Source organism: Kogia breviceps, chromosome 15, assembly GCF_026419965.1.
Source record: "Kogia breviceps isolate mKogBre1 chromosome 15, mKogBre1 haplotype 1, whole genome shotgun sequence".
Lineage (NCBI taxonomy): Eukaryota > Metazoa > Chordata > Mammalia > Artiodactyla > Physeteridae > Kogia > Kogia breviceps.
The window spans coordinates 78,439,948-78,463,857 of record NC_081324.1 but is presented as its reverse complement, the minus strand read 5'-3'; the positions used below and the strand labels follow the sequence as shown (position 1 = coordinate 78,463,857).

The 23,910-nt window shown below is 47.7% G+C and overlaps 1 protein-coding gene across 1 annotated transcript in view; it reads left to right on the top strand.

Moving 5' to 3' along the window:
- Window positions 1-23,910, top strand: part of NOS1 (nitric oxide synthase 1) — a 106,614-nt gene that overhangs the window by 52,263 nt on the left and 30,441 nt on the right. Inside the window, exons 6-17 of the mRNA XM_059040340.2 lie at window positions 777-939; window positions 1,940-2,031; window positions 4,789-4,930; window positions 7,298-7,437; window positions 9,866-10,040; window positions 13,191-13,292; window positions 14,899-15,093; window positions 15,509-15,594; window positions 17,891-18,035; window positions 19,054-19,158; window positions 19,671-19,729; window positions 23,436-23,552. Coding sequence (XP_058896323.2) covers window positions 777-939; window positions 1,940-2,031; window positions 4,789-4,930; window positions 7,298-7,437; window positions 9,866-10,040; window positions 13,191-13,292; window positions 14,899-15,093; window positions 15,509-15,594; window positions 17,891-18,035; window positions 19,054-19,158; window positions 19,671-19,729; window positions 23,436-23,552 — 1,521 coding nt within the window. The remainder of the gene's footprint in view (window positions 1-776; window positions 940-1,939; window positions 2,032-4,788; window positions 4,931-7,297; window positions 7,438-9,865; window positions 10,041-13,190; window positions 13,293-14,898; window positions 15,094-15,508; window positions 15,595-17,890; window positions 18,036-19,053; window positions 19,159-19,670; window positions 19,730-23,435; window positions 23,553-23,910) is intronic.

Below are 23,910 nucleotides of genomic sequence, written 5' to 3'. Positions count from 1 at the left end.
GTGCAGAGTAGTCCCCAAGGAACTATAATATATTTTCTTATTTATTTATCATTTCTTAGGCTTGGGACATGGGTATTCATTACATTATTCTCTATACCTTTTTTTTTTTTTTTTTTTTTTTTTTTTTTTTTTTTTTTTTTTGCGGTATGTGGGCCTCTCACTGTCGTGGCCTCTCCCGTTGCGGAGCACAGGCTCCGGACGCGCAGGCTCAGCAGCCATGGCTCACGGGCCCAGCCGCTCCGCGGCGCGTGGGATCTTCCCGGACCGGGGCACGAACCCGTGTCCCCTGCGTCGGCAGGCGGACTCTCAACCACTGCGCCACCAGGGAAGCCCTATACCTTTTTGTAAGCCTGAACCTTGTCATAAGAATTTTTTAACTTTCTAAAATTCAGTTTATTGCCACCATTTAAAAATTAGAAGAGTTGCCTTTAAAAATCAGATTTCCAGTTTCTCTTGAAAGAAGACCTGGCAGTACCAGGCCCCCATTCCTATCAGACAACAGCAGGCTAGAGCAGAGTTGGAGCCGCCCCCTTTGGACCAGGCGTAGGCTCACCTGTGTGCTGCAGTCCCCATCCAGCCAGTTCAGTCATATGTACACTTGCCGGGCCTTTGTAGGCATTTGAGTTTGCCAGTCTCTGCTTTATGCTCAAACTGTTGTGTCCAGATATCAATCCAGACTCTGTGGCTTCTGGCCTCCTGTAATAGCTCACTCCTTCCACCAACCTCTAATTCAGTAGAGAGGATGATGCTCCCATGTCTCTTCTCTCTTCCCTCAGATTCGGCTCCAAAGCCCATATGGAGAGGCTGGAAGAGGTGAACAAAGAGATTGAAACCGCCAGCACCTACCAGCTCAAGGACACAGAGCTCATCTACGGGGCCAAGCATGCCTGGAGGAATGCCTCCCGCTGCATCGGCCGGATCCAGTGGTCCAAGCTGCAGGTGGGCAGTCGGGCTCAAATACTACGAAGAGCCCTTTGGTGGGGTTGGAGGGGGAGGAATGAGCTTTAAAAAGTGTCAGCTCGGGCTTCCCTGGTGGCACAGTGGTTGAGAATCCGCCTGCCGATGCAGGGGACACGGGTTCGTGCCCCGGCCCGGGGGGATCCCACATGCCACGGAGCGGCTGGGCCCGTGAGCCGTGGCCACTGAGCCTGCGCGTCCGGAGCCTGTGCTCCGCGACGGGAGAGGCCACAACAGTGAGAGGCCCGTGTACCGCAAAAAAAAAAAAAAAAAAAAAAAGGGTCAGCTCCTAGCAAGGGCACTTGGTGGCTCTGGTGAACTCTCAGATGGTGATCACGGGGTCCCAAATTCTCAGATCATAACTGAATCTGGCTTATATCTTATTGAGCCCAAACAATCTTTTTTAAAAATTGAATTTGATGTCTCTAGATAGGACTTATACTCTCCAGTTTACTACAGACCCCACTTGCCCCTTTTGTCTTATACCTCCTCTCTTTCCTTATTTACACTATCTGCCTACTCCCTAAAAGCATTAGATTCTGTGTCCCCTGGTGTGATTTTTTTTCCTCTAGGGAATAGTTTCATTTTGGAAGTAGATTAGTTATCAATCTCGGGTGCCGGGGGGGTGGTGTGTGTGTCTGATTTTGTTGTTGTTGTTTATTTTTAAGTCCCTAATCCCTAGGAACCCCACAGGAGATCCAGGCAGCCCATTGAAGGGCCCTACTCTGCTCGACATCCCTTTCCTACGTTCACTTACACTCCATGCTACTTTCGGGGGATTTTTCCTGGTTTGATTGGCCCTAGTTATCAGGGTAGAAAAAACAAGATGAAACCCAGCCCGGGGCTCAGTAATGAGATGCTCACGACTCCAGGGGGGCAGCAGCCAGGGTGGGCTCTGGGCGCTCCTCCCCTGGGAGGGCTGCCCTGGCGGTGATGAATGGGGAAGGAGAAGGTGACCGCTCCCACGATATACCCCTTGCAGGTGTTCGATGCCCGCGACTGTACCGCGGCTCACGGGATGTTCAACTACATCTGTAACCATATCAAGTATGCCACCAACAAAGGGAACCTCAGGTGAGCTGACCCGCTTAGGGGAGCGGAGTCTGATGTCCCCCCATTGTTGACCCTTGGGTCTGGCGTTCACTCCCCTGTGAAGGAAATGCTCCCCCTCTCTTCCCGGGGACGGGCGTCAAGCCGAGAGAGGTAGCCTGGCATCCTCCTTCTAACCACCATGTGCCTTCTCTCCCGGGAGAAACAGACTCCCGTGCGGTTTGCAAGACTACGGCAACCAAAATCACGTTTATCCCACGGTTCGATATCACCCACGGAGGAAACAGGAAGGGCGGTTTCAGATTCCCAGGAACAGGAAAATCCCGTTACCGGCGGTGACTTGCTTCTAGCCGCTCCTGCTCTGTTGCCTGGAGCCGCCTCTGAGGCTCCCCGGCTTTAAAAGGCAGTTTCTCTTCCCGCTGCTGTGGGGACCACCGTTTCTGGTCCCACCAAGCTGAGCCACACCTGGGACGCCTCTTGCCCCGCCGCGAAGAACAAAGCCACAGGATACAGGCCGAGGCAGGAAGGCGCCAATGTGAGCTGGTGACTTCCACATTGGCAAGTCTCAGCTGGTAGAGGAACAGCTAGAAGGGAACAGCTGGGGCCCCCGCAGACAGGCGGCGACAGTTGCTAATCCTGCTCCCTCAGTCCTGCCCCTACATCTGTTCCCAGCAGCTGAGGACCAGCTCCATCTTGGGGCCATGCAGGACCACTGCAGGGATATTCCCACAAGCCCTCAGGCTACACTGAGCTCATCCCCAAAGTGACCTATTGGCATTAAGCATGGGCTTTCTTGGACAAGTCTCTTCCTTGAGAAGGAAATGGTGTTTGCCAGCTGAGCCCACCAATAGGAAAAAACCCTGTAATGTAAGCCCAGGGCCTGCTCGGGAAATTAGTATTCAGATCTTTTTCCTAAAAGACCTCACGCCTCAGAAAACAATAAAGAGCCCTCCTGCATATCCTAACATTAGAGGAGGGGCCCAGGCAAGGTCTTGGCCTCAGGGAGTTTCTGGGTAATTTTGGAAGTTTTCAAATGGTGCTGTGATGCGGTAATATGGGGCGGGGGTTGCCACAGGGAAGGCAGTGCACCTTTACTTCTTTCAATTCTGTATTGGGGGGGAGGGTCTAAATGAGTTATTCTATTGATGAAATATTTGGCCAATTTTTTTTTTTTTACAAGTTTGAAACTACACATCTGGACACGATGAGAGGCCATAAGAGAATGTATACCATGTATAGAAACTATCTAAGCATAAAGGAGGACGGTGGACAAGGGAGATGAAGGGAGGGAGAGAGATGTAATTCACACAGTACAGGGCATTAGACTTGCCATTTTGCGACATTATGCTTAGGAGACTTGGGAGATGGGAGGTGTAAACCTGTTCCATGTCTTCCATTGGGCTCATTTCCACACACAGAGTAAGCATCCCATCCCACTGTGTGAGATTCTGGAGTTTCTAAACACACTTTTAAAATATATATAAACAAACACAAACAGGCTTTATCTGCTGCTCAACCAAAGAAACAGCCATGTGGTTTAATGCTGGAGGGAAATGCTCACAATTTTACTCAGTCTGTGTTCATCTCCAATATGGCACCTTTGCTAAGAGATTTTTAAGAGCATCTTTGGCTCTATATGACTTCCGCCTTCAGCCTGGGTTCTAGACTCACCCCGAGGTGTGACACAGCACTCCCTGCAGTATTAAATGCAATATTGTCTTATGCAGACAGTATGACCTAAATGTGCTCAAAAGGAGGCCCTGGGAACTAGATAAGACAGGGGATGCTGTGTGGAGAAAGCAAATTTGAATCGGGCCTTGGAATTGGGTACATGACAGCAGAAACGGACTCCAACCAAGGGAGCAGCAGGGCAGGATTCCAGGGGCAGGATGTGAGTGGGTGCAGATCTGTGAGCATTGGGTTGGACCTATGATGTCATCCCCGTGTTGACACAAGCCAGGATGTGGTTTCCATAGCCTAGGATTTGGTCCATGAATGGAACTGATGAGTCCAGGTAACAGGAGCTCCTGGCAGGAGATAATATCAAACCACTTAGTGAAAAAATTACTCTCCTTTCCATTTGTTTCAGTCCTTCTGATGGTACCAAAGAGGATAAGGCATCATTATAACACCTCTCCAAAACGCGGATTTGATTTCCCTTTTAACAAAAAGAGAACAGGGCTCCAGTGAGGTGCCTTCCGTAGGCAACCACATCTTTCTACAATTTAATAACAGTACACGGTCTCACAGTTGCCTATTTAGGTGGGCAAGGCCAGGGGCGATCTTCAGTTTTCTTTCAAAATAAGTAAATATGAGTACAAATGGAAGTTGATTTCTTATTAATCGTAAGTCTGTAGACTTTGCTGTGGTACAGGGGGTGAGCAAATGGGACAATAAATAATGATGGTGGTAAAAGAAAGACTGAAACTGAGAATCAGTGGTGAGCTCTTAAAAGGAAACAGGATCTGATGTTTTTTTCCCTGAGGATTCCCTGCTGCAAAAGAACTTTCTGGAAAACTGGCCCAAGTCAAGATTGTTTGAAAGTCTCCAGCTAGAGAAACATTCTGTTTCCTTCAGTGAACTGGCACCAGGCCTCCTATCCTCCACCCTTCCTCACCCAGCGGTCCAGTGGAGAGACAGAGCAAGGTCCCTCCCCTTCCAACAGCTGCTCCGTGGGCCCTGAGCCTTATGCACTCATTGGCCTGGGTGACACTTTTTCCAGTATGTCCCCAAAGTGCAAGCCCAGCCCTGGTGCCACATGTCCCCTTCTCTCCGCCACAGATCTGCCATCACCATATTTCCCCAGAGGACCGACGGCAAGCATGACTTTCGAGTCTGGAACTCCCAGCTCATCCGCTATGCTGGCTACAAGCAGCCTGACGGCTCCATCCTGGGGGATCCAGCCAGCGTGGAGTTCACACAGGTGCGTGCCCCCACTCCTCCCCCAGCTGGTCTCTCATCCCCCCAGACTGTCTTTATCCACAGACTTTTCTTAGTTTAATATGATCGTAGGGAGAGTGGTCAGTGAGGTACAGCTTGCTCATCTCCAGAGCTCCTGCTCTGTTTGTCTGTAGTCCTGCTGGTTCTGCTACAGCTGGTCATTTGGTCATTTTCAGGCCATTACCTCGCCCGACCCTCATGATGGGAACTATTGCCCCATTTCACAGATGAGTAGACTGAGTCTCACCAAGGCCCAACACATTATCCAAGGCTACTAAAGGAGCAGAGGAAAAGCTAGAAGTACAGTTCCAATCTCCTGCCTTCCCCTGGGAGGAGAGGAACTGACATGTGGAAGCCAGGTCTGGCATCATCTTTTCTGAGTTGGGTAATATTTCAGACTCATATACCCCTTCATTCATTCATTCATTTCCTTGTACAACATTTCTACCCACCCAACCCCTCTCTGGACACACTGGACTCTCCAATACCAGTAGCGCCACGGATGCTGGCAACCCAGTCAGTTCATAAAAGCCACCAGGAACACGAATACCACCTTCTCCCCATCCAGGGCTCCTTCCAGGAGGTGATGTGGACAGATAGCACAGGTAAGGCCTGGAAGCTTCCACCAGCTATGCCCACAGGAGACACAATAGGCAGAGCCCATGCCTGGAATATCTCATGCACACAGACCTGGTACCCCCTTTATTTGTCACCCCCTCGGCCACCGTTCTGCTTTATCTTTGTTCTTTCCTCAAACCCCCCTCAAACTCTACCCCACGAGGGAGCTGCTTAGGCCAAGGGCTACCCCACACCCTCATCGCTGCTGACTTCATTTGCAAGTGGCTTTTCTTATTAAAATATTATTATCCTGGGGAGGGGGCTATAACCAGGGCGACTAGGAGTCAGACCTGTGTCTTTTAGCCTCAGCCAGACTCTCTGCTCCACTTGGCTGACCTCTAACTGTATATTTGGCTGACCTTGTCCTTGTGGCCACCGGAACAGAAACACCATGGCCTCTCCCTCTCCTTCTGTCTCCAGAAACCTCACTGACACAACATGTTCTCCTAAACCCACGCTGCTGTGCTTCCTCTGTCTACTAACCCAGCAGAAAGAGTCACCCCAAACAGAACCACAGAATTGTAACTTTCAAAACCCCTCACCCAGTACGGCAGCCACTGGCTGCATGTAGCTAGTGACCACTTGAAATGTGGCGAGTCCAAACTGAGACGTGCCCTAATTGTAAATAACACGGTCTCAGAGACAGAGAACAGAAAAAGAATGGAAAAGATCTCATTAGGAATTTGTATCTTGATTACCTATTGAAAAATAATATTGTGGATGATATCGGGCTAATCTATTTCTATTTATTAATAAATTAATACATTTATTGTATTAATAAGTATAGTTAACTTTATGTTAAAAATCTAAATATAGTAATATTAATAACTTATTTAATAATTTATTATTACTCAGTTCGTGTTTATGTTATATATTATAATTTTTATATTTTATTGGATTAATAAATGAATTGCATATTTAATGTCAAATATACTATTAATATATTAATATCATTACTATTAATATATTAATATTATATATTTGCCATATATAATAATATATTAATACATGATGATATTAATATTTGATATAGTAATGCTTTTAGTACAGTATTAATAAATTACTTACTATAATTACTCTTACTATAATTAATATCATGCTATAATTCATAATTATTTAATTTAATTTAATATTATTAAAATTAAAACTTTTTAAAATGATATATTATTTAAATTATTTTCACCTGGTTTTGCTCTGTTTTTTTTTTTTTTTTTTTTAATTTTTAAAATGTGGCTGCTAGAAATTTTTAAATTACTATGTGGATCACTTTATATTTCGATAGGATGGCTGCTCTAACAGATGCATTTTATGTGGTCATTTTGAGAGATCTGCCCTCATCAAATCTGGTAGATTTTCTTCATGTCTTGGGCACCGGATGCAAACACTTCCGGAGCAAGTGCGTAGGCGTGCCCAGCCCTGTGCGAGGGCACCACAGATGCAAGAGTCAGTTCAGCTCTTGCTCCCGGAGTTCCCAGTTGACAGGGAAGACCTGGAAAACGTAACCAAGTGAGGGGCTGGAGGACACGTTTGCTTTCTGTCCCTTGGGACCACAGAAAGTTATACTAGTTACGTGATGATGTCAGGGAGAACTTCATAAAGAAGGTGGCAGTGACCCAGAGCCTCCAGGAGGGCTGCTGGTGGGCTCACACTGGAACCTCTGCCCCTCCCCCCATTGCTGTTGTGTCTGGAGGGTCTGGGGCGTGGTGGCCTGACCTGGCGGGTCTCGTTGCAGATCTGCATCCAGCAGGGCTGGAAACCCCCAAGAAGCCGCTTCGACATCCTGCCACTCCTGCTCCAGGCCAATGGCAATGACCCTGAGCTCTTCCAGATTCCTCCAGAGCTGGTGCTGGAAGTGCCCATCAGGCACCCCAAGTAAGAGGGACTGGCATGGGGTGGGTGAGGGTGGGTGGATTTACCCAGAGCCCCTCTCTACCCAACCCTGCACCCCCGGCTCTCTCTCCAGCCCAGGCAGAGGCTGAAAGGGGGGTCTTGCCTCCTACCCTCATCATGGGGCCAGGGCAAGGTGGGCTCCCTCAACATCAATAATTCCTCCTTCACCAGCCTAGGGACCACCATCTTTTCTGAATCAAAATCTCCCTCCTTATAAGTCAGATAGAGAAAGACAAATACTGTATGATATCACTTATATGTAGACTCTAAAAAATACAACAAACTAGTGAATATAACAAAAAAGAAGCAGACTGAGAGATACAGGGAATAAACCAGTGGTTCCAATGGGGAGAGGGAAGGGGAGAGGGGCAACATAGGGGTAGGGGATTAAGAGGTACAAACTATTATGTATAAAATAAATCAACCTCAAGGAGATACAGTAAAACATGGGGAAGATAGCCAGTATTTTATAATAACTATAAATGGAGTATAACCTTTAAAAATTGTGAATGACTATATTGTACACCTGTAACTTATATAATATTGTACATCAACTATACTTCAATTAAAAAAAACAAATCTCAGGCTTCCCTGGTGGCGCAGTGGTTGAGAGTCCGCCTGCCGATGCAGGGGACACGGATTCGTGCCCCGGTCCGGGAAGATCCCACGTGCCGCGGAGAGGCTGGGCCCGTGAGCCTTGGCCGCTGAGCCTGCGCGTCCCGAGCCTGTGCTCCGCAACGGGAGAGGCCACGACAGTGAGAGGCCCGTGTACCGAAAAAAAAAAAAAATCTCCCTCCTTACCCCACTCCTAAGCCATCAACCTGGACCGGCCCTTTTTCCAACCCTAAGGGCTGAAAGAGCAAAAGTACCTCCTGTGTTGTTGTGGGCACAAATTTTAAATAGAGAGAGCCATTTAAATCTCTATGTGACCAGACGCAGCTCAAGGTCAAAAGCAATTTGGGGCAGGGATGGGGCTGTGAGGGCTGTGGCCAGCAGCACAAATAAAATTTACACTTTTCGAGAGTAAAGAAACTCCACAGTAAGACCCCGGCCTCAGGGGCAAAATTGATGGAGGAAGCACCAAAAAAAAAAAAAAATTAATCGTCAAGATAAATAGTATTTTAATGTAATATTTTTTAAAATAAAAATTAACTTTTTTTTTTTTTCTTTTTTGTGGTACGCGGGCCTCTCACTGTTGTGGCCTCTCCTGTTGCGGAGCACAGGCTCCGGACGCGCAGGCTCAGCGGCCATGGCTCACAGGCCCAGCCGCTCCGTGGCATGTGGGATCCTCCCGGACCGGGGCACGAACCCGTGTCCCCTGCATCAGCAGGCGGATTCTCAACCACTGCGCCACCAGGGAAGCCCAAAATTAACTTTTTAAATATATCAAAACTTTAAACAAAGACCAGGTCAGGGCTGAAACTAGGGGGAAGCAAGTGAGGTGAGTTAGGGCAAGGTGGGAACCTGTCTTTATTTAAAGTTTTGATATTTTATTTGTCATGGATTTTTTTTTTGCATTAATTTTGATTTTTTTTAAAAAACATTGAATTAATTTAGAATATTGTGTAAATAAATTAATAGTATTGATCTTGATCCCTGGGTTTGTTGGTGCCCCCTTAAATTTTTCACCCAAGGCTAGTGCCTTACTACTTGCCTCACCCTAGTCCAAGTGTCCTGAGGCTCCTGACACTGCCCAATATCTGGGAACTTACCCAGTCTCCCTGGTGAAACTTGGCCTTCATTCATTCATTCATTCATTCACTCACTTGATACAGTTTATTATTCCCAGTCTGGGCCAGGCATTGTGCTGGGTTTTGTAGATGACTTGGTCCCCACCTCCATGGTGCTTTCAGTCTCAGGGAGGAGATCAGTTACCCAAGTAACCACTTAATTCCAATAAAGTGCTGCAAAATAAGTTTTATGGTACCTAGAGGCATAAAGCTTCCTGACCCAACCCAGATCAGGCATAAGGGAAGACTTTCCAGAGTCAATAGCATTTTAGCTGAGAATGAAAGGTGGGTAAGAACTGAACAGGCACAAAAGGAAAAGAGAAGGAAGGAACTGCCGTGCAAAGGTCCTGAGGTCAGAAGGAATTCAGCAATGCTCACTTTCTCCTGGGTCCACCTTCAGGGTGGGTTTAGGAGATAAACAGCAGCCCAAGGCAATGGTTCCCAGGTCTGGATGTCCATCCAGATCACCTGGGAAACATGTTAAAGTGCATATTCTCAGGGCCCAGCTGTGGAAGCTGTGATCTCACAGGTCTGACATGAGCCCCGGAATTAGGTTCTGGCATAGTAAGTCCCAGTCAGTCAGTGGCATTTCAGCATCCCCAGACTAAGGATATCCCGCCTGCATGTCTTCCCATGAAGCTTCTGCCCCATGGTGAGCTGGGCTGCGTTGCTCTCTGCAGGTTTGAATGGTTCAAGGACCTTGGGCTGAAGTGGTACGGCCTCCCCGCTGTGTCAAACATGCTCCTGGAGATTGGCGGCCTGGAGTTCAGCGCCTGTCCCTTCAGCGGCTGGTACATGAGCACAGAGATAGGCGTCCGCGACTACTGTGACAGCTCCCGATACAACATGCTGGAGGTGAAGTCCCTTCTTGGTCATCATGATGCAGAAGCAGAAGGCAAAGGGGATGAGCTCAGCTGTCCTTTCCCACAGCTGAGCTTTGGGGCTTGGAAACTGGAAGCGGTTAAAATAGAATCTGCAATTCTGGGGATGCCCCCTGGCCTTTCTGAAGCCTTCCGTGGCATTAAGAGTACGTGTACTACCAAAAAAAAAAAAAAAGAGTACGTGTACTATGTGCTCGGCACCACTTCAAGCACTTTGCATGTATTAGGTGCTCATTTAATCCTTACCACAACCTCCAAGTGTGATAATTCCCCTTGCACAGATGAGGAAACCGAGGCCTTTGGGAGGGTTAAAATGACAACGAGCTCAAGATCATACAGCGAGGGAGTGGCGGAGCTGGGATGTGAACCCAGTCTGGCTTTTTTTTCTTCCCCCCGCACCGGCAGTCTGGCTTTGTGATCCGAGTTCATAAGCATTCTACTGCACTGCCTGTCAGTGTCAAGCCTTGTTAGAAGGTTTGGAGAACGACCCATGAACATGGGACATTTTTGGTCTCTTTTCTTAAAAAACAAGGCTTGACAGTGATTCCCCACCATGTACATTTCTGGGTGGAGGTTCTGATTCCCTCCAGGGCTGAGTCATCCTGATCTACTAAAGAGTGCTGGGGCGGACTGCTCCTCGGAGCTCCGCTTTGGTGAAAGCGTCAGGATTGCTGTGGTTTTGTCAGCAAATGTTGTTTGTAACCACAGTCTGCTGTGATTGGCCTTGTTTCAAAAGAGGACACTGAGAAACAGAGAAGTTAAGTGCTGAGCCTATGTCACACAGTAAATAAAGCACAGGGCAAAATTCGAACTCGGAAACAAGCGTTAGGTTTATATTGTTAAAATCCATGGGTGTTCACCTGGGTGGACCTGAAGGGCATTATGCTAAGTGAGATAAATCAGACAGAGAAAGACAAATACTACGTGATCTCACGTATATGTGGAATCTAAAAAAGCCCAACTCCCCAAAACAGAGTAGAGTGCTGATTACCAGGGGCTAGGGAGGTAGGGCAGGAGAACTGGGGAAGACGTGGAAGTGTACAAACCTGCAACTAGCAGATAAATAATTCCTGGAGATTTAATGCACAGCATAGTGATTATGCTCAACAATGATACTGTTATAAATTTCAGAGTTGCTAAGAGACTAGATCTTAATTGTTTTCACCACAAAAAAGAAATGGTACTTATGTGATTGGATAAAGGTGTTAACTAACCCTACAGCGGTAATCATATTGCGATATATAAATGTATCAAACCAATATCTCTCACACCTGAAATACACATAATGTTATATGTCAATATATGTTATATGTCAATATTTATCTATATTTTTAAAAATTCCATGGGTGCTGGCCTGGAAAACAGAACCAGGGGTCCTCAGCCTCGCCGCACACTGGAATTACCTAGGGAGTTTTATTATGCGGGGGTCCCACTCCCCAGAATTTGGATGAAAGTGCTCCAGGGTGGAGCCCGGGCACCAGTATTTTTCAAAGCTCCCCAGAAGATTCTACTGGGAAGCCACTGATTTCTACAAACTCCTGGCAGGAAAGGAAAAAACATTTCCAGGCAATTTCCAGAAATATGGCTCAAGTAACATTTGGGAATGTTTAAAGTCATATATATATTTTTTGCATTTTCTTGCAACTAATTTCTATTCTTTTAACCAAAATAATGCTGTAGAAGTAACAATAGCAGCATGACTGGCTGTACACACTCTCTTCTTTTATAAAATAACTCAAGTTTTATATGTATTTATGTAAAGCAGCAAATTTCTTACTCTCTGTGTTTGTATCATCGCTAAAAGACCCCAAACAGACCCTAGCACCTCAGCCTCAAAAGAGTAAATTAATGTCTGCTTTCGTGATCCCTGCTTACATTTCAGCTGCAAAGAGTCGTCACTGGGTAACCTAAATGAGACACGCTCCCACCCCAGCCTTCCAGTTCTAACTGCCATTATGTACAAATGTTGACATCCGGGGCTGGGAAGCGATTTACCCAAACTTGAGAAATTGTCACATTCTAACCCCATAATGCGACCTAGGTTCCCACAAGTGACTAGAATTGACAGAGGAAGTGAGAAGCCAGGCTCTAATGAATATGGATTTGCTATTGGGTCTTCCCTACTCCTGACATCAGCTCCTGCTTTAGCTGGAGCTGTAACATAAATGTCAGGAGTTGTTTTCTCCAAGTAATTTTGCCAAAGGAATCTGCTGGCTGGGGAGCCGCTCCCAGGTCTTGGGTGTTAACGCATCTCCCTGGGCTCCAGCCCCAAGGCCAACTGGCTCTGTGGCCTGTGAGCAAATCTCTGCAGCTCTCTGAGCCTCAGTTTCCTCATCTGTCAAGTGGAGTAGGCAGGCATCCCCATGAACTCAAAATACCCACGATCTAGACTCCAGGCCGTGGCCACTCTGGAGACGGAACAGGATGGGTGGAGAGCTTTTCCTACTAGAAAGCAGCTCATGTCACTCCCAGACCCACATCTCTCCTTAAAGTCCCCCAAAGACCCTGCTCATCATATTTGGAATAAAACCCTCACTCCTTAGCACACCTAGCATAATCCAGTCCTGCATCTCTCTCTCTCACCAACACCCCCTGGCTCCCTACCCTTCAAATACACTGGCCTTCTTTCTGTACCTCAGCACAAGCCTGATCCCACACCAGGGTCTTTGCATGCTGTTCTCTCTGCATAGAACATTCCCTCCCAAGATTTACAGATGTCTTACTTCTTCTCATCATTTGGGACTCACCTGTATGCCACCTCTGCAGTGGTCATTCCCTGACTATCCTGGTTCAATTCATCCTGCCCCCATATCCCTCTTTATCCCACTTCCTCACCTTATTTTCTTCCTAGGAATTAGCACTCATCAAAATATTAACTATTTCTCTCCCCCACTAGAAGGTAAGCTCAATAATAAAAGGTCCAGCCAAGTCCCTCTAGTCTCTTGATGCTACCAGTGGGTCCTCAGTAAAATAAATTTTAAAAAAATTTTGAGTAAGTGAATTAGTCTGCATATGAGTTTATTAATTAATTAAGAATTTCATTGGTGACACTAGCCCTGTCCCTCTTTAGTCTGAAACCCAGAGGTGCCCCAGCCTATGAGTCTGTGTTTCCTTCCCCTTTCAGGAAGTGGCCAAGAAGATGAACTTGGACATGAGGAAGACATCCTCCCTGTGGAAGGACCAGGCGCTGGTGGAGATCAACATTGCGGTGCTATACAGCTTCCAGGTAGTACCAGGCACACCTTCTGGCTGCCAAGCCTCAAAGGGGAACTAAAACCTTTCAGAGTCTCGGGGCAGAAGGTCAAGAGCCCAGCTCCCGGGAGCCGTCCTTGCAGGGATCTGCCTACCAGTGAGGCGTACTTCCCATCATGCATGCCTTCCTCCCCATGATGGATCTTGGGTGGGGACCATTTGAGAAAGAGGCAAAAAGATAGGGGTTTTGTGACTTGTTGCTTATGATTTTTTAGAATTGAAATGACAAACATCTGGGGCGTCCCTGGTGGTTCAGTGGTTAAGACCCCACACTTCCACCGCAGGGGGCATGGGTTCCGTCCCTGGCAGGGAAACTGAAATCCTGCAGGATGCATGGCATGGCCAAAAAAAAAGAAAAGAAAAGAAATGGCAAACATCATCTGTGTCTTGTCACTTCTTAGGCATCCAGACTTTCACCTAACAGAGACAGATACTCATCATCGTGATTGGAAGCATAGGTCCCCCAATGCATGTGGCTCCGTGATAAATGCTATTATATACAGTATGATAGCTTTAAAAATTATCGGCTAAACCGTGACACTTTTGAGAGCAAATGGGGGCCACCACTAATAATTGTAACAGTACAAAGGCATCAGCTGGGATTCTGGGCAAACCAGGAGGCCCACAGAATAGAGGTCACTCTCTGTAGTAGCGACCAGCTCTGTCCTCTGAGGGTGATGGTTTGGGAAGCTAGACCCTCATAGACATACGTGGGAGGCATCCACAGGCAGTAGTATGAACATATCAAATCATGTATAGACGTGAATATGAACCATAGGTCCCCATGTCAGGAACAGGGCGACTGAGTAGACTGGGGAACGTATACCCCAGGGAAGAGACCAGTCAAGATGGGATGAGGGAGAGGGAAGCCCCCTCCCTTCCCTCTCTACTGTGGAGGAGTGAAGTTTTAGGAATTATTGAAAATGAAGGAGGATGCTTTGGTGGACTGGTACGAAGATTGGCGAGCCAGAGGCAGCAGAGATGTGAGGGAGATGAATGATTGGAGAAGAGAAGTGCAGGAAAGGGACAGAGTTTTGTGGGCAGAAAGGGAAGACACTGCCCGGGCAAGGTAAGAATCCGAGCCAGCCGACTGCAACGGGCCCTGGGGCTGGGTTACGTGGACATTTAGTCCACCCAGCTCTGCTGTGATTGACTTGTTTTCATTTTAATAAACTCATCCTTATTACTTAAAATTGTTTATTTTAAGAGGATTTTGTGTCACCGTCGTAAATGGAGAGCCAGTACCCTTTGCCATAAATATAAGAGAATTGTAAATTTAGATAAATATATAAACAAATACACACAAGGAACAACACAAAGTTGTAGGATTCTAGTTGCCTGAGCTTCCTCTCTCATTAAAACAGAAGAGAGAGAGAAAGAAGGAGAAAGGACAGAAGAAGATTGGCAAGAGAGGTGTTTCTCCTGGGTCTAATCAGGACTGAAAGAACAAGGCAGAGAATCACCTGCCTAGAGTCAGCTCCAGGACCAGCCTTTGGGAAACACTGCTCTATGGGCAAGGGAGTCCTGCAATACCCCAGCTGCTCTTTCCTCCTGACTCCTTGTCCCCTCTCCTCCCACAGAGTGACAAAGTGACCATCGTTGACCACCACTCTGCGACCGAGTCCTTCATTAAGCACATGGAGAATGAATACCGCTGCCGGGGAGGCTGCCCCGCTGACTGGGTGTGGATCGTGCCCCCCATGTCTGGCAGCATCACCCCCGTCTTCCACCAAGAGATGCTCAACTACCGACTCACCCCCTCCTTCGAATACCAGGTCCTGCCCCTCCCCGCCTCTTTCGTGCTAAGTCTTCAATATCCGGTGTGTGTGTTACGATTACAGCGCATCTCAACTCAAACTTGCATTCCGGATGCTCAAGTGTGGCCACCATGTTGAACAGCACAGCTCAAGCTGAAAGACGAATGGAGATGAAATGAGTAGTCCGGGGTCACACGGAGAGTGTTTGAGAGGGATTCTGAGGAATCAGTGGGAAGGTGTAGCAGGACAGTGCAGGGAGGCTGGACCAGCCACTCTGTGCCAGGAGCCCTGTGGTCACCACTGACAGAATCGTTCCCTTCAAGGGCTAAGGGTTGGACGTGGCTGGACAGCCACAAGCCCCCAGGGAGCCCTGAGCATCTCCCAAGAGGAGCCAGGGTCCCTCCCTGCAGTGACCATAGCCCTCTCTTCCCAGCCCGACCCTTGGAACACCCACGTCTGGAAAGGTACCAACGGGACCCCCACAAAGCGGCGAGCCATTGGCTTCAAGAAGCTGGCAGAGTAAGTCTCCTCAAGTAGGTGGGGATGGGGGATGGATGCGCCCTCGAATTCAGAGAGCCCCAGAAAAGAAGCCCGGAAACATGCTTGCGCCTCTGCCCTCTTGTGTGATATGATTTCTCCATTTTCTCCAACCCCCCCTCCCCCCGTGCCTCCTTTGCCTCAGAGTCTGGGATGCAAACATCACCATGACTCTTCTCCTTCCCAACCTCACTTTCCTAAACTCTTGTCCTGGAGACAGTGTTGTGTTGATAAACCAGCTCTCCAATTAATAAAGTGGGCCATAGCAATGATAATAGATTTGTAACCTTAGCCAATTTCCGTGGTGTAAATACTCCCACTATGGCCAGTTTCAAGCTCTCAACAGGAAGTCACTGAAGCCAGAGTCGGGGGGGAGCTAGGGCAAGCTGGCTCCAGCCCACCACTGCCTAGCGAGGCCTCTCGCCCAGGGCTGGATCTCATTTCACTCACTCATTCACTCATTCAGCCAACAAGTGGATACTAAGTGCCTACTCGGTGCCAGGCACTGTGCTGGGCTCCAGAGATGCCATGATGAGCCAGATAATGTGCTCCTGCCCTCATGAAGCTCACAGCTACCATCAAGGAACGATTCATGGTGCCATAAAATAGACGTCAGCCAGTTTGGGAGGTCAAAAGGGGCTTCCCGCAGGAGATGACAATTGAGCTGAAGAATGAAATGAATAAGACTTCACTGAGAAAAGGAGGGAGGGAAGAGGGTTAGGGACCAAGGCTATTGAAGAGTAATTGTCCTGAAGAACTCGTGGTCAGCCAGGGGACCGGCTGACAAGTGGGGTGGGGTTGACAGATGGTTTAATGGGGATGCCAGCTTTCTGTCTAAAGATAGAGAACTTCCTGATCCACTCAGCAGAGACCCTCTATTTGGTGCTCACTTTTTGGCAGAGGGGCTAGTATGCACCGAGCTACTTGGTCACTTTCCTCAGCCCCTCGGGTCCGGCTCTCAACAGGTGACTGGTAGGTCTTGCAGGGACTGAAACCTAGATCCTGGCTCCACTAATATGGTCCACAGGTCTCCCTTCTCTCCCTCCCTCCCCTTTCTCCTTCCACCTAACTTGATCTGGCAGCCAAGCAAGAATGCATCAGCAGCCATTCTTTCCCTAATGAGAGAGCATCACAAATTCTCAGGGACAGCAGCCTTTGGCTTCTGTTCAGTTCAAACTGTCTCTGAGGGAAGAAGGGAGGGAAAAATCTAAAGAATTAATTGCACTATTAAGTTCTCGGTAGAAACAATGCGAGTTAATTATAGATGCTTTTTTACGATCCGATGATTCACAGGGAACCCTCCAGGCACCTTTTATTCTCTTCTGTTTCTCTCCCTTTAGCTCTAGTGCTCTGGCAGCGTGGGTGGTTTCCCTGATTCTAAACAATGATGAATTTACCACCGATAATCCCCAGGTGGGGGTAACTAGCAATTTGTCTACTCCGAGATTCCTAGTTAGAACAGGGATGCTTGCTCAGAAGGTGAGCCCAGGCATTCATAGATGGGAAGGAAGAAACACTGGTTCTGAATTCTCCATTTAACTAGAAAGAGCCTTGACTTGACATTTCAACTCCCCAGGGCTTTGGTGGTAGCAGTATGTTTAAAATCCATTCCTTCTTTTGATAGATATGTATTTAGTGCCCGTTAAGCATCAGCCTCTGCAAGACCCTGGATGTGCATGGCTGCTTAAACCAGACTTGGTCCTTCCTTTGTGGATTTATGAACCTCTAAAATCCCTTCTAGCTCAATACCTGGTGATTTAGTAGTGATTCATTCTCTCTCTCTCTCTCTCTCTCTCTCTGTCTCTCTCTCTCTCTGTCACACACACACACACACACACACACACACACACACATGAACGTAAGCCCCATGACAGCCATTTCTCTGTGTTTCCATTCCCATAACAATGCCTGGCGCATAGCTAGGCACTCAACAAACACTTGATGAATGAACAGATGAGTGAAGGAATGAGTGATCATCTTTTGGAGCAATGCTTGGCAAACCAAGGTTCTTAAGACCGGGATCAGTTAACCAAGTAACAAACTAATAAAACTAACTAACCGTGTCAGCTCATGACCAGATGGTCTGGAGTGACTTAAGAAAGGGATCAGTATGGCGCCTAAACTTGCACTTTGAGTATCCCTGAAGCCATCAAAGATTAGGAGAGCAAGTTCCCTCCTATTAAATTTCACGGATCATGGTTCTTACCCAAAAGTCCCAGCGTGGCATCCTCCCTCCTTTCTGCATTTCCCATTTTCCTCTCCGTCCTCTCCCCTCCAGAGCCGTCAAGTTCTCAGCCAAGCTGATGGGACAGGCCATGGCCAAGAGGGTCAAGGCTACCATCCTGTACGCCACAGAGACGGGCAAATCGCAGGCGTATGCCAAAACCCTGTGTGAGATCTTCAAGCATGCCTTTGACGCCAAGGTGGGTAGGGGGCAGTGCCAGCTCTCTGACCCTCCGTGGTAAAGTTGGGGAGGGGAGAGAAGGAATTTAGCAAAGAAGAATCCTTTGAGAATGGGTGATAGCACATCTGAAGGTGCCCATCAGCTCACTCACGCACATTTGCATATATCCCAGGGGACTCTGATGCTTGTCTCCCTGAGGACCCTCCAGGAGTCCAGGAATCATAACCCCCATCCCAAGAGCAAAATATTAGAAAGTTTATGAAAGACAATTCTGGAGTCGGTTTGGGAAGCTGTACCTTTAATACAATTCAGTGGGTTTCTTTGCTGCAGGAATTCTCAGAGCCTTTAATTTGCACATACGTGTTATCATTCCCAAAAGAGGAGAGGAGAGAATATAAATGTTTCCCAAAGATGTTTGCTTATGGATCACTTACTTTGAAGGAGCATCTCAGGAGACGAGGCTTCCCTAGCACCTACTCTGAGAAATGTTGCTCAAGTAATGCTAAGATACAGGGCAAAACAATCTCTCCCTAAGGCAGGTATCTCAGACCTGTTTGGCCCAGCTCCTCCACACTGCTGGACGGAGGATTAGAAAAGAAGCAGAGCAGACAGCTGGTCAAATCCAGCTGGGTCGTTCCCAGCCTATATGTGATCAAGAAGATTCCAGCATCCTTTGGTTGTAAGAAGCCCGGGAGTCTTAATCAAGATCTGGCTTACTGACAAGATCCGTCTTTACCGAATCAAGATGTGGCTTACTGACAGCCAAGCCATTGCCCCAGACTCTCTGTCGCCCTTCAGGCCACAGGCGCCCACAGGAAGGTCCCACACTGCCAACAAGCTATTAGCTCTACCCACTTGAGCCCATTGAAATAGTGGCACCCAGAACCTTTGGATCTCCTTCCAAAGGAGATGGCTCCAGATGACTCATCTTCTTCCTCTCTCTCTTCTCTTCCCCCATCACTTTGCTCTCTGCTACCCCTTCTCTCTCCTCATCACCTTCTTCCTTCCTCTCCCCACCCCTTCGTTCTGCCACGTAGGTGATGTCCATGGAAGAATATGACATTGTACACCTGGAACATGAAACTCTGGTCCTGGTGGTTACCAGCACCTTTGGAAATGGAGACCCCCCTGAGAATGGGGAGGTGAGATGAGCTTTCACCTGTTCGGGCACGTGTTTCCATCAGCAGAAAAGAGGGGCATCGGTTACACCTGCTATTCAGTAGCAAATCCTCCAAAGCCTTAAAGCCAGTGCCCTCAGTTTGGATCCAAGTTCTGCCAAGATTGGACAATTCCCAGTCTTCTGTCTATCGGTGTCCACTGACTAGCCAATCCCTAGTGAACATGTCACCTGAGTGAGCTACCTCTTTGGAATGGATGCTCCAGTCAAGAGCTTGGTGTCCCCTGCTCCAGATGAAAGAAGCAGAGACAATATTTTTGTAGAAAGCCACAAAGGGCATTTGTGTGCTGGGGGTGGTAAGGGGAGTCCACACCTGTAGCCCTTTATAAACAGCCCTCTTCCACATGCAGCATTGCCGCCCGGCCCCCAGGCATCAGGCTCCTCCTTTGCCAGTTAGGTCCCCAGACCCTCTCCCCGACCCCGTTCCAGATTTAATCATGCGTGCCTCACATTTCGCTTATCTCTTTCGGCCTCCAGAAATTTGGCTGTGCTTTGATGGAAATGAGGCACCCCAACTCTGTGCACGAGGAAAGGAAGTAAGTGAAAGACCCGCCAGTGTCACCTGACACCCTGTGAGGGTAACTGAAAATTGTCTTTTGGCATCTGGGGCTCACAGCTGAGTTCTGGGTAGTTTTGTGACCTGAAGTTCATTTGTGACTGATTTTAGCCGGTGGGCGTCTGTCGTCCTCTGGGGTGGATTATTTGGCCTTTGGTCACTTCACAGCCCTGTGCCTCAGTTTCTTTTTCCGTCACATTGGGTTGGTTCCACCTGCATGAACTTTCTAATTTGTAAGGAGCAAATTAGAAAATCGATGTCAGCGTCCTGTGAAAAGTTGAGCACTACATAAATGTCAGTTCTTATTATGGCCACGCTTTGGAAAACTACATTCGCAATCAGTGAGTTTCTTTCCCTAGAACTTTTCCATCTGATGGAGTTGCATCCACTAACGTGGAGGCTGACCTCAAAAGACATCTCGGGACTTCCCTGGCGGTCTAGTGCTTAGGACTTGGCACTTTCACTGCTGAGGGCCCGGGTTCAATCCCTGGTTAGGAACTATAAGATCCCACAAGCTGCGCAGTGCAGGCAAAAAAAAAAAAAAAAAAAAAGATATCTCATAAGGTGAAAAATGCCTGAGGTCAAAAGATGTTCCTGGTAAAATCGCATCTAGCATGGGGTTCGGTTCTAAAGATATTTCATAAGGTGACAAACACCCGTAACCAAAATCACCCTTGAATCCCCTCAAAGTAGAGAACGTATGGCATGTGCATACAGAGCTGCCTTTCCGTGAGAGCATCTCAGTGTTTCCTCCACCACAGAACAGGTCTTAAGCTGAGCATCGGATGCCATGGCTGGCTGGTGGTTCGAGGCTGTGTTCTGCACATCCCTCCTGGGTTTCTTTCAGCCAAGCACACGTTGCCAAACTTGCCTACATGCCATATCCAGGGGACAGCTGAGTCCCTGGTGGTCAGCCCTCCTTCTGTGCTCAAGGCCAACATCTTAGTCCTCCCTTTCCCTGCCTCTCTCCTTCCCACCCTATCCTGGTGGCCCCCAGTAGGTCCCCCTCTCCACTCCTTCAGGGAGAGATAGGGCACCATCCATTCTCCCCTCTAGGTACCGGGAACCCTTGCGTTTATTTCCCCGTAAAGGGCCTCCCCTCCCCCGAGGTGACACAGGAGTCCACCGTCTGGCTGCAGCCGTGACAGCCAGCGCAGGTAGAGCGTGTGTGCGCGCGCACGCGCGTGTGCACGTGTACGCCTTGCGTTCCTGTGTGTGCATGAGTGGTGTGAGCGCTCGTGTGCATGTTGGTAGGTATGTGTGCGCGTGCCCAATGCTGCAGCATCCAAGGCCACACCCAGGTCTCAAGGAGACCTGAGTTCTAACCCAGGCTGTGACACTAACACGCTGAGTAGCCTTGAGCAAGCTGCTTGACCTCTCTGGGCCTCGTCTTTCTCATCTGCCAAATGGGGAGAAACTACCTCTGCCCCAACCACCTCTGGGAGCTGCTGCAAGGATCGAAGGATAATAGCAAAGAGGAACGCATCTGGAAAAACCTCAAGCCTCATACAAACACAAATGCTGTTATTTTTACCCCACAACCGTCAACTATCCTTCCCACACTAACAACACAGCCACCCCCTGATATGTTACAGGACTTATTTGGAGAAGTGACTCAATGTGAGACTATTTTAGGGCAGCAAATACACTTACATATATTTAGAACTTTCCTGATGCTGGAGCGAAAACTTTGAAGAACATCCAGCTTAGAAACCCTGCTGCCAGAATGTGCAATTTCTTTTTTTGTCTTTTGCACTCATATTTGTGTGTTGAGTTTTTGTGTTTTGGGTTTTGATTTGAGAGTTTTATGGAGTTTTTTAGTTTGGGGGTTTGTTTTGTTTTGTTGCTCTGGGAGACATTTTTGGTTTGATTTGGTTTGGTTTGGTTTGGTTTGGTTTGGTTTGGTTTTTGCCTTCTCTGAGAGCAAGACTTACCACTTTTAGAGGAAAACTGGAAAACCATTCATGGTTTTTTTTTTTTTTTTTTTGATCTCGAGGCTCCTGAGCCTCTGATGCTGAGGTCCCAATGACATCTTCCTTCCCCTTTGAAACAACTTCATAAGAAATCCAGTCTCTTCAGGCTGTGTCAGTGATGAACGTTTTTCATGTTTACTTGAAATGTGAAGTGCGAGAGACCCTTGAAATGTCTAAAGACCAAAACTTTATTGAAAGAGAATGTTGTGATGGTTACCAGTGGGGAGAGGGAAGGGGGAGGTGCAAGATAGGGATAGGGGATTAAGAGGTACAAACTATTATGTATCAAATAAGCTACAGTGTTATATTGTACAACACAGGGAATATAGTCAGTATTTTATAATAATTATAAATGGAGTATATAACATTTAAAAATTGTGAATCACTATATTACACACCTGTAACTTAATATCGTACATCAACTATACTTCAATTTTTAAAAATGGAAAAAAAATTTTTAAAAGAAAGAGAATGTTGAACGGGGTAGTCCTGCACCATCCAATAAACCTTTCCACGGGCATATAAATGTTCCATATCTGCACCATCCTGTACGGCAGCCGCTCGCCGCGCATGGCTGTTGAGCACTTGACGCGAGGCTATGCACGTGGGGAACAGAGTGGTTCATGGTATTGAATTTGAATGAATTTAACATTAAAGAGCCGCACACAGCCAATGGCTACTGCAGTAGACAGCACGAGTGTAGTCCTGTCTACAGGACTACAGGAGGGCAGGAGACCAGCAGCATCTCCTGTTAGAAATGCAGAATCTGAGGCCCTACCCTGGACCTACTGAATTAGGATATGCTGCTTAACAAGATCTCAGAATGATTCCTGTACTCATTAAAATTGGGGAAGCAAGGAAACGTGGTCTGATGGGTTAAGGAATGGACTGTTCTTTTGGTTCTTTCTTTCAAGTGTGGTCCGAAACTTTTTTTTTTTCAGTTTTAATATTTTTTTCATCGAAGTATGGTTGATTTACAATGTTGTGTTAATTTCTGCTCTACAGCAAAGTGATTCAGTTATACAATCTTTTTTTATATATATAAATTTTATTTATTTATGGCTGTGTTGGGTCTTCGTTTCTGTGCGAGGGCTTTCTCTAGTTGCGCTGAGTGGGGGCTACTCTTCACCGCGGTGCGAGGGCCTCTCACTATCGCGGCCTCTCTTGTTGCGGAGCACAGGCTCCAGACGCGCAGGCTCAGTAATTGTAGCTCACGGGCCCAGTTGCTCCGCGGCATGTGGGATCTTCCCAGCCCAGGGCTCGAACCCGTGTCCCCTGCATTAGCAGGCGGATTCTCAACCACTGCGCCACCAGGGAAGCCCCTACAATCTTTTTTTATATATTCTTTTCCATTATGGTTTATCATAGGATATGGAATATAGTTCTCTGTGCTGATACTGTAGGACCTTGTGGTTTATCAATTCCGTATATAAAAGCTCACATCTGCTCCCCCCAACCTCCCACTCGAACCCTCCCCCCAACCCGTCCCCTTGGCAGCCACCAACAGGTAGCATCAAATGATGTCTAGGTGTCATTTTTGGCAGCCAAGGGGGAGTTGATACATTCTAGACAAAGCCATAGGTGTGTTACGGTCTCACTCAAGACCCAGAGGAAGGTCCTAGAGCCAGGACTGGTGATTTGGAGAGCCATCGGGTGTTGACCCCAGGAGGGGGCTCCAAGCCAGAGATCACAGACTCTCTTTCATCTTGGCAGGAGCTACAAGGTTCGTTTCAACAGTGTTTCCTCCTATTCCGACTCCCGCAAATCATCGGGCGATGGGCCGGACCTCAGAGACAACTTTGAGAGCACGGGACCCCTGGCGAATGTGAGGTGAGTGAAGGGCCCAGGATGTCAGGGACAAAGAAGGCTCTTGTGGAGCTGGACTGAGTTACAAAGTGGGCTCTTTCCTGGGGGCCGGGAGGGGGGTCTCCCTTCCATGTCTGTGTATCCCTCGAATAACCAGCTGCACTCTGGCTCTTTGGGGACATCCTCCCCCATTAAAGCACACGACCTGGACCCCTCCTGTGACCTCTTCCTATCACACTACTTCAGAGCCCCTGTCACGCAAGTTTCGCCCCATCACACAAACTTCACATCGTTTGTGCTGAAGGATGTTAATACCCCACACGCCACTCAGCGAGCTCCCTTTGTAAGTGCCGTTACTGGAGCATGAACTTGAGTTGGGGTC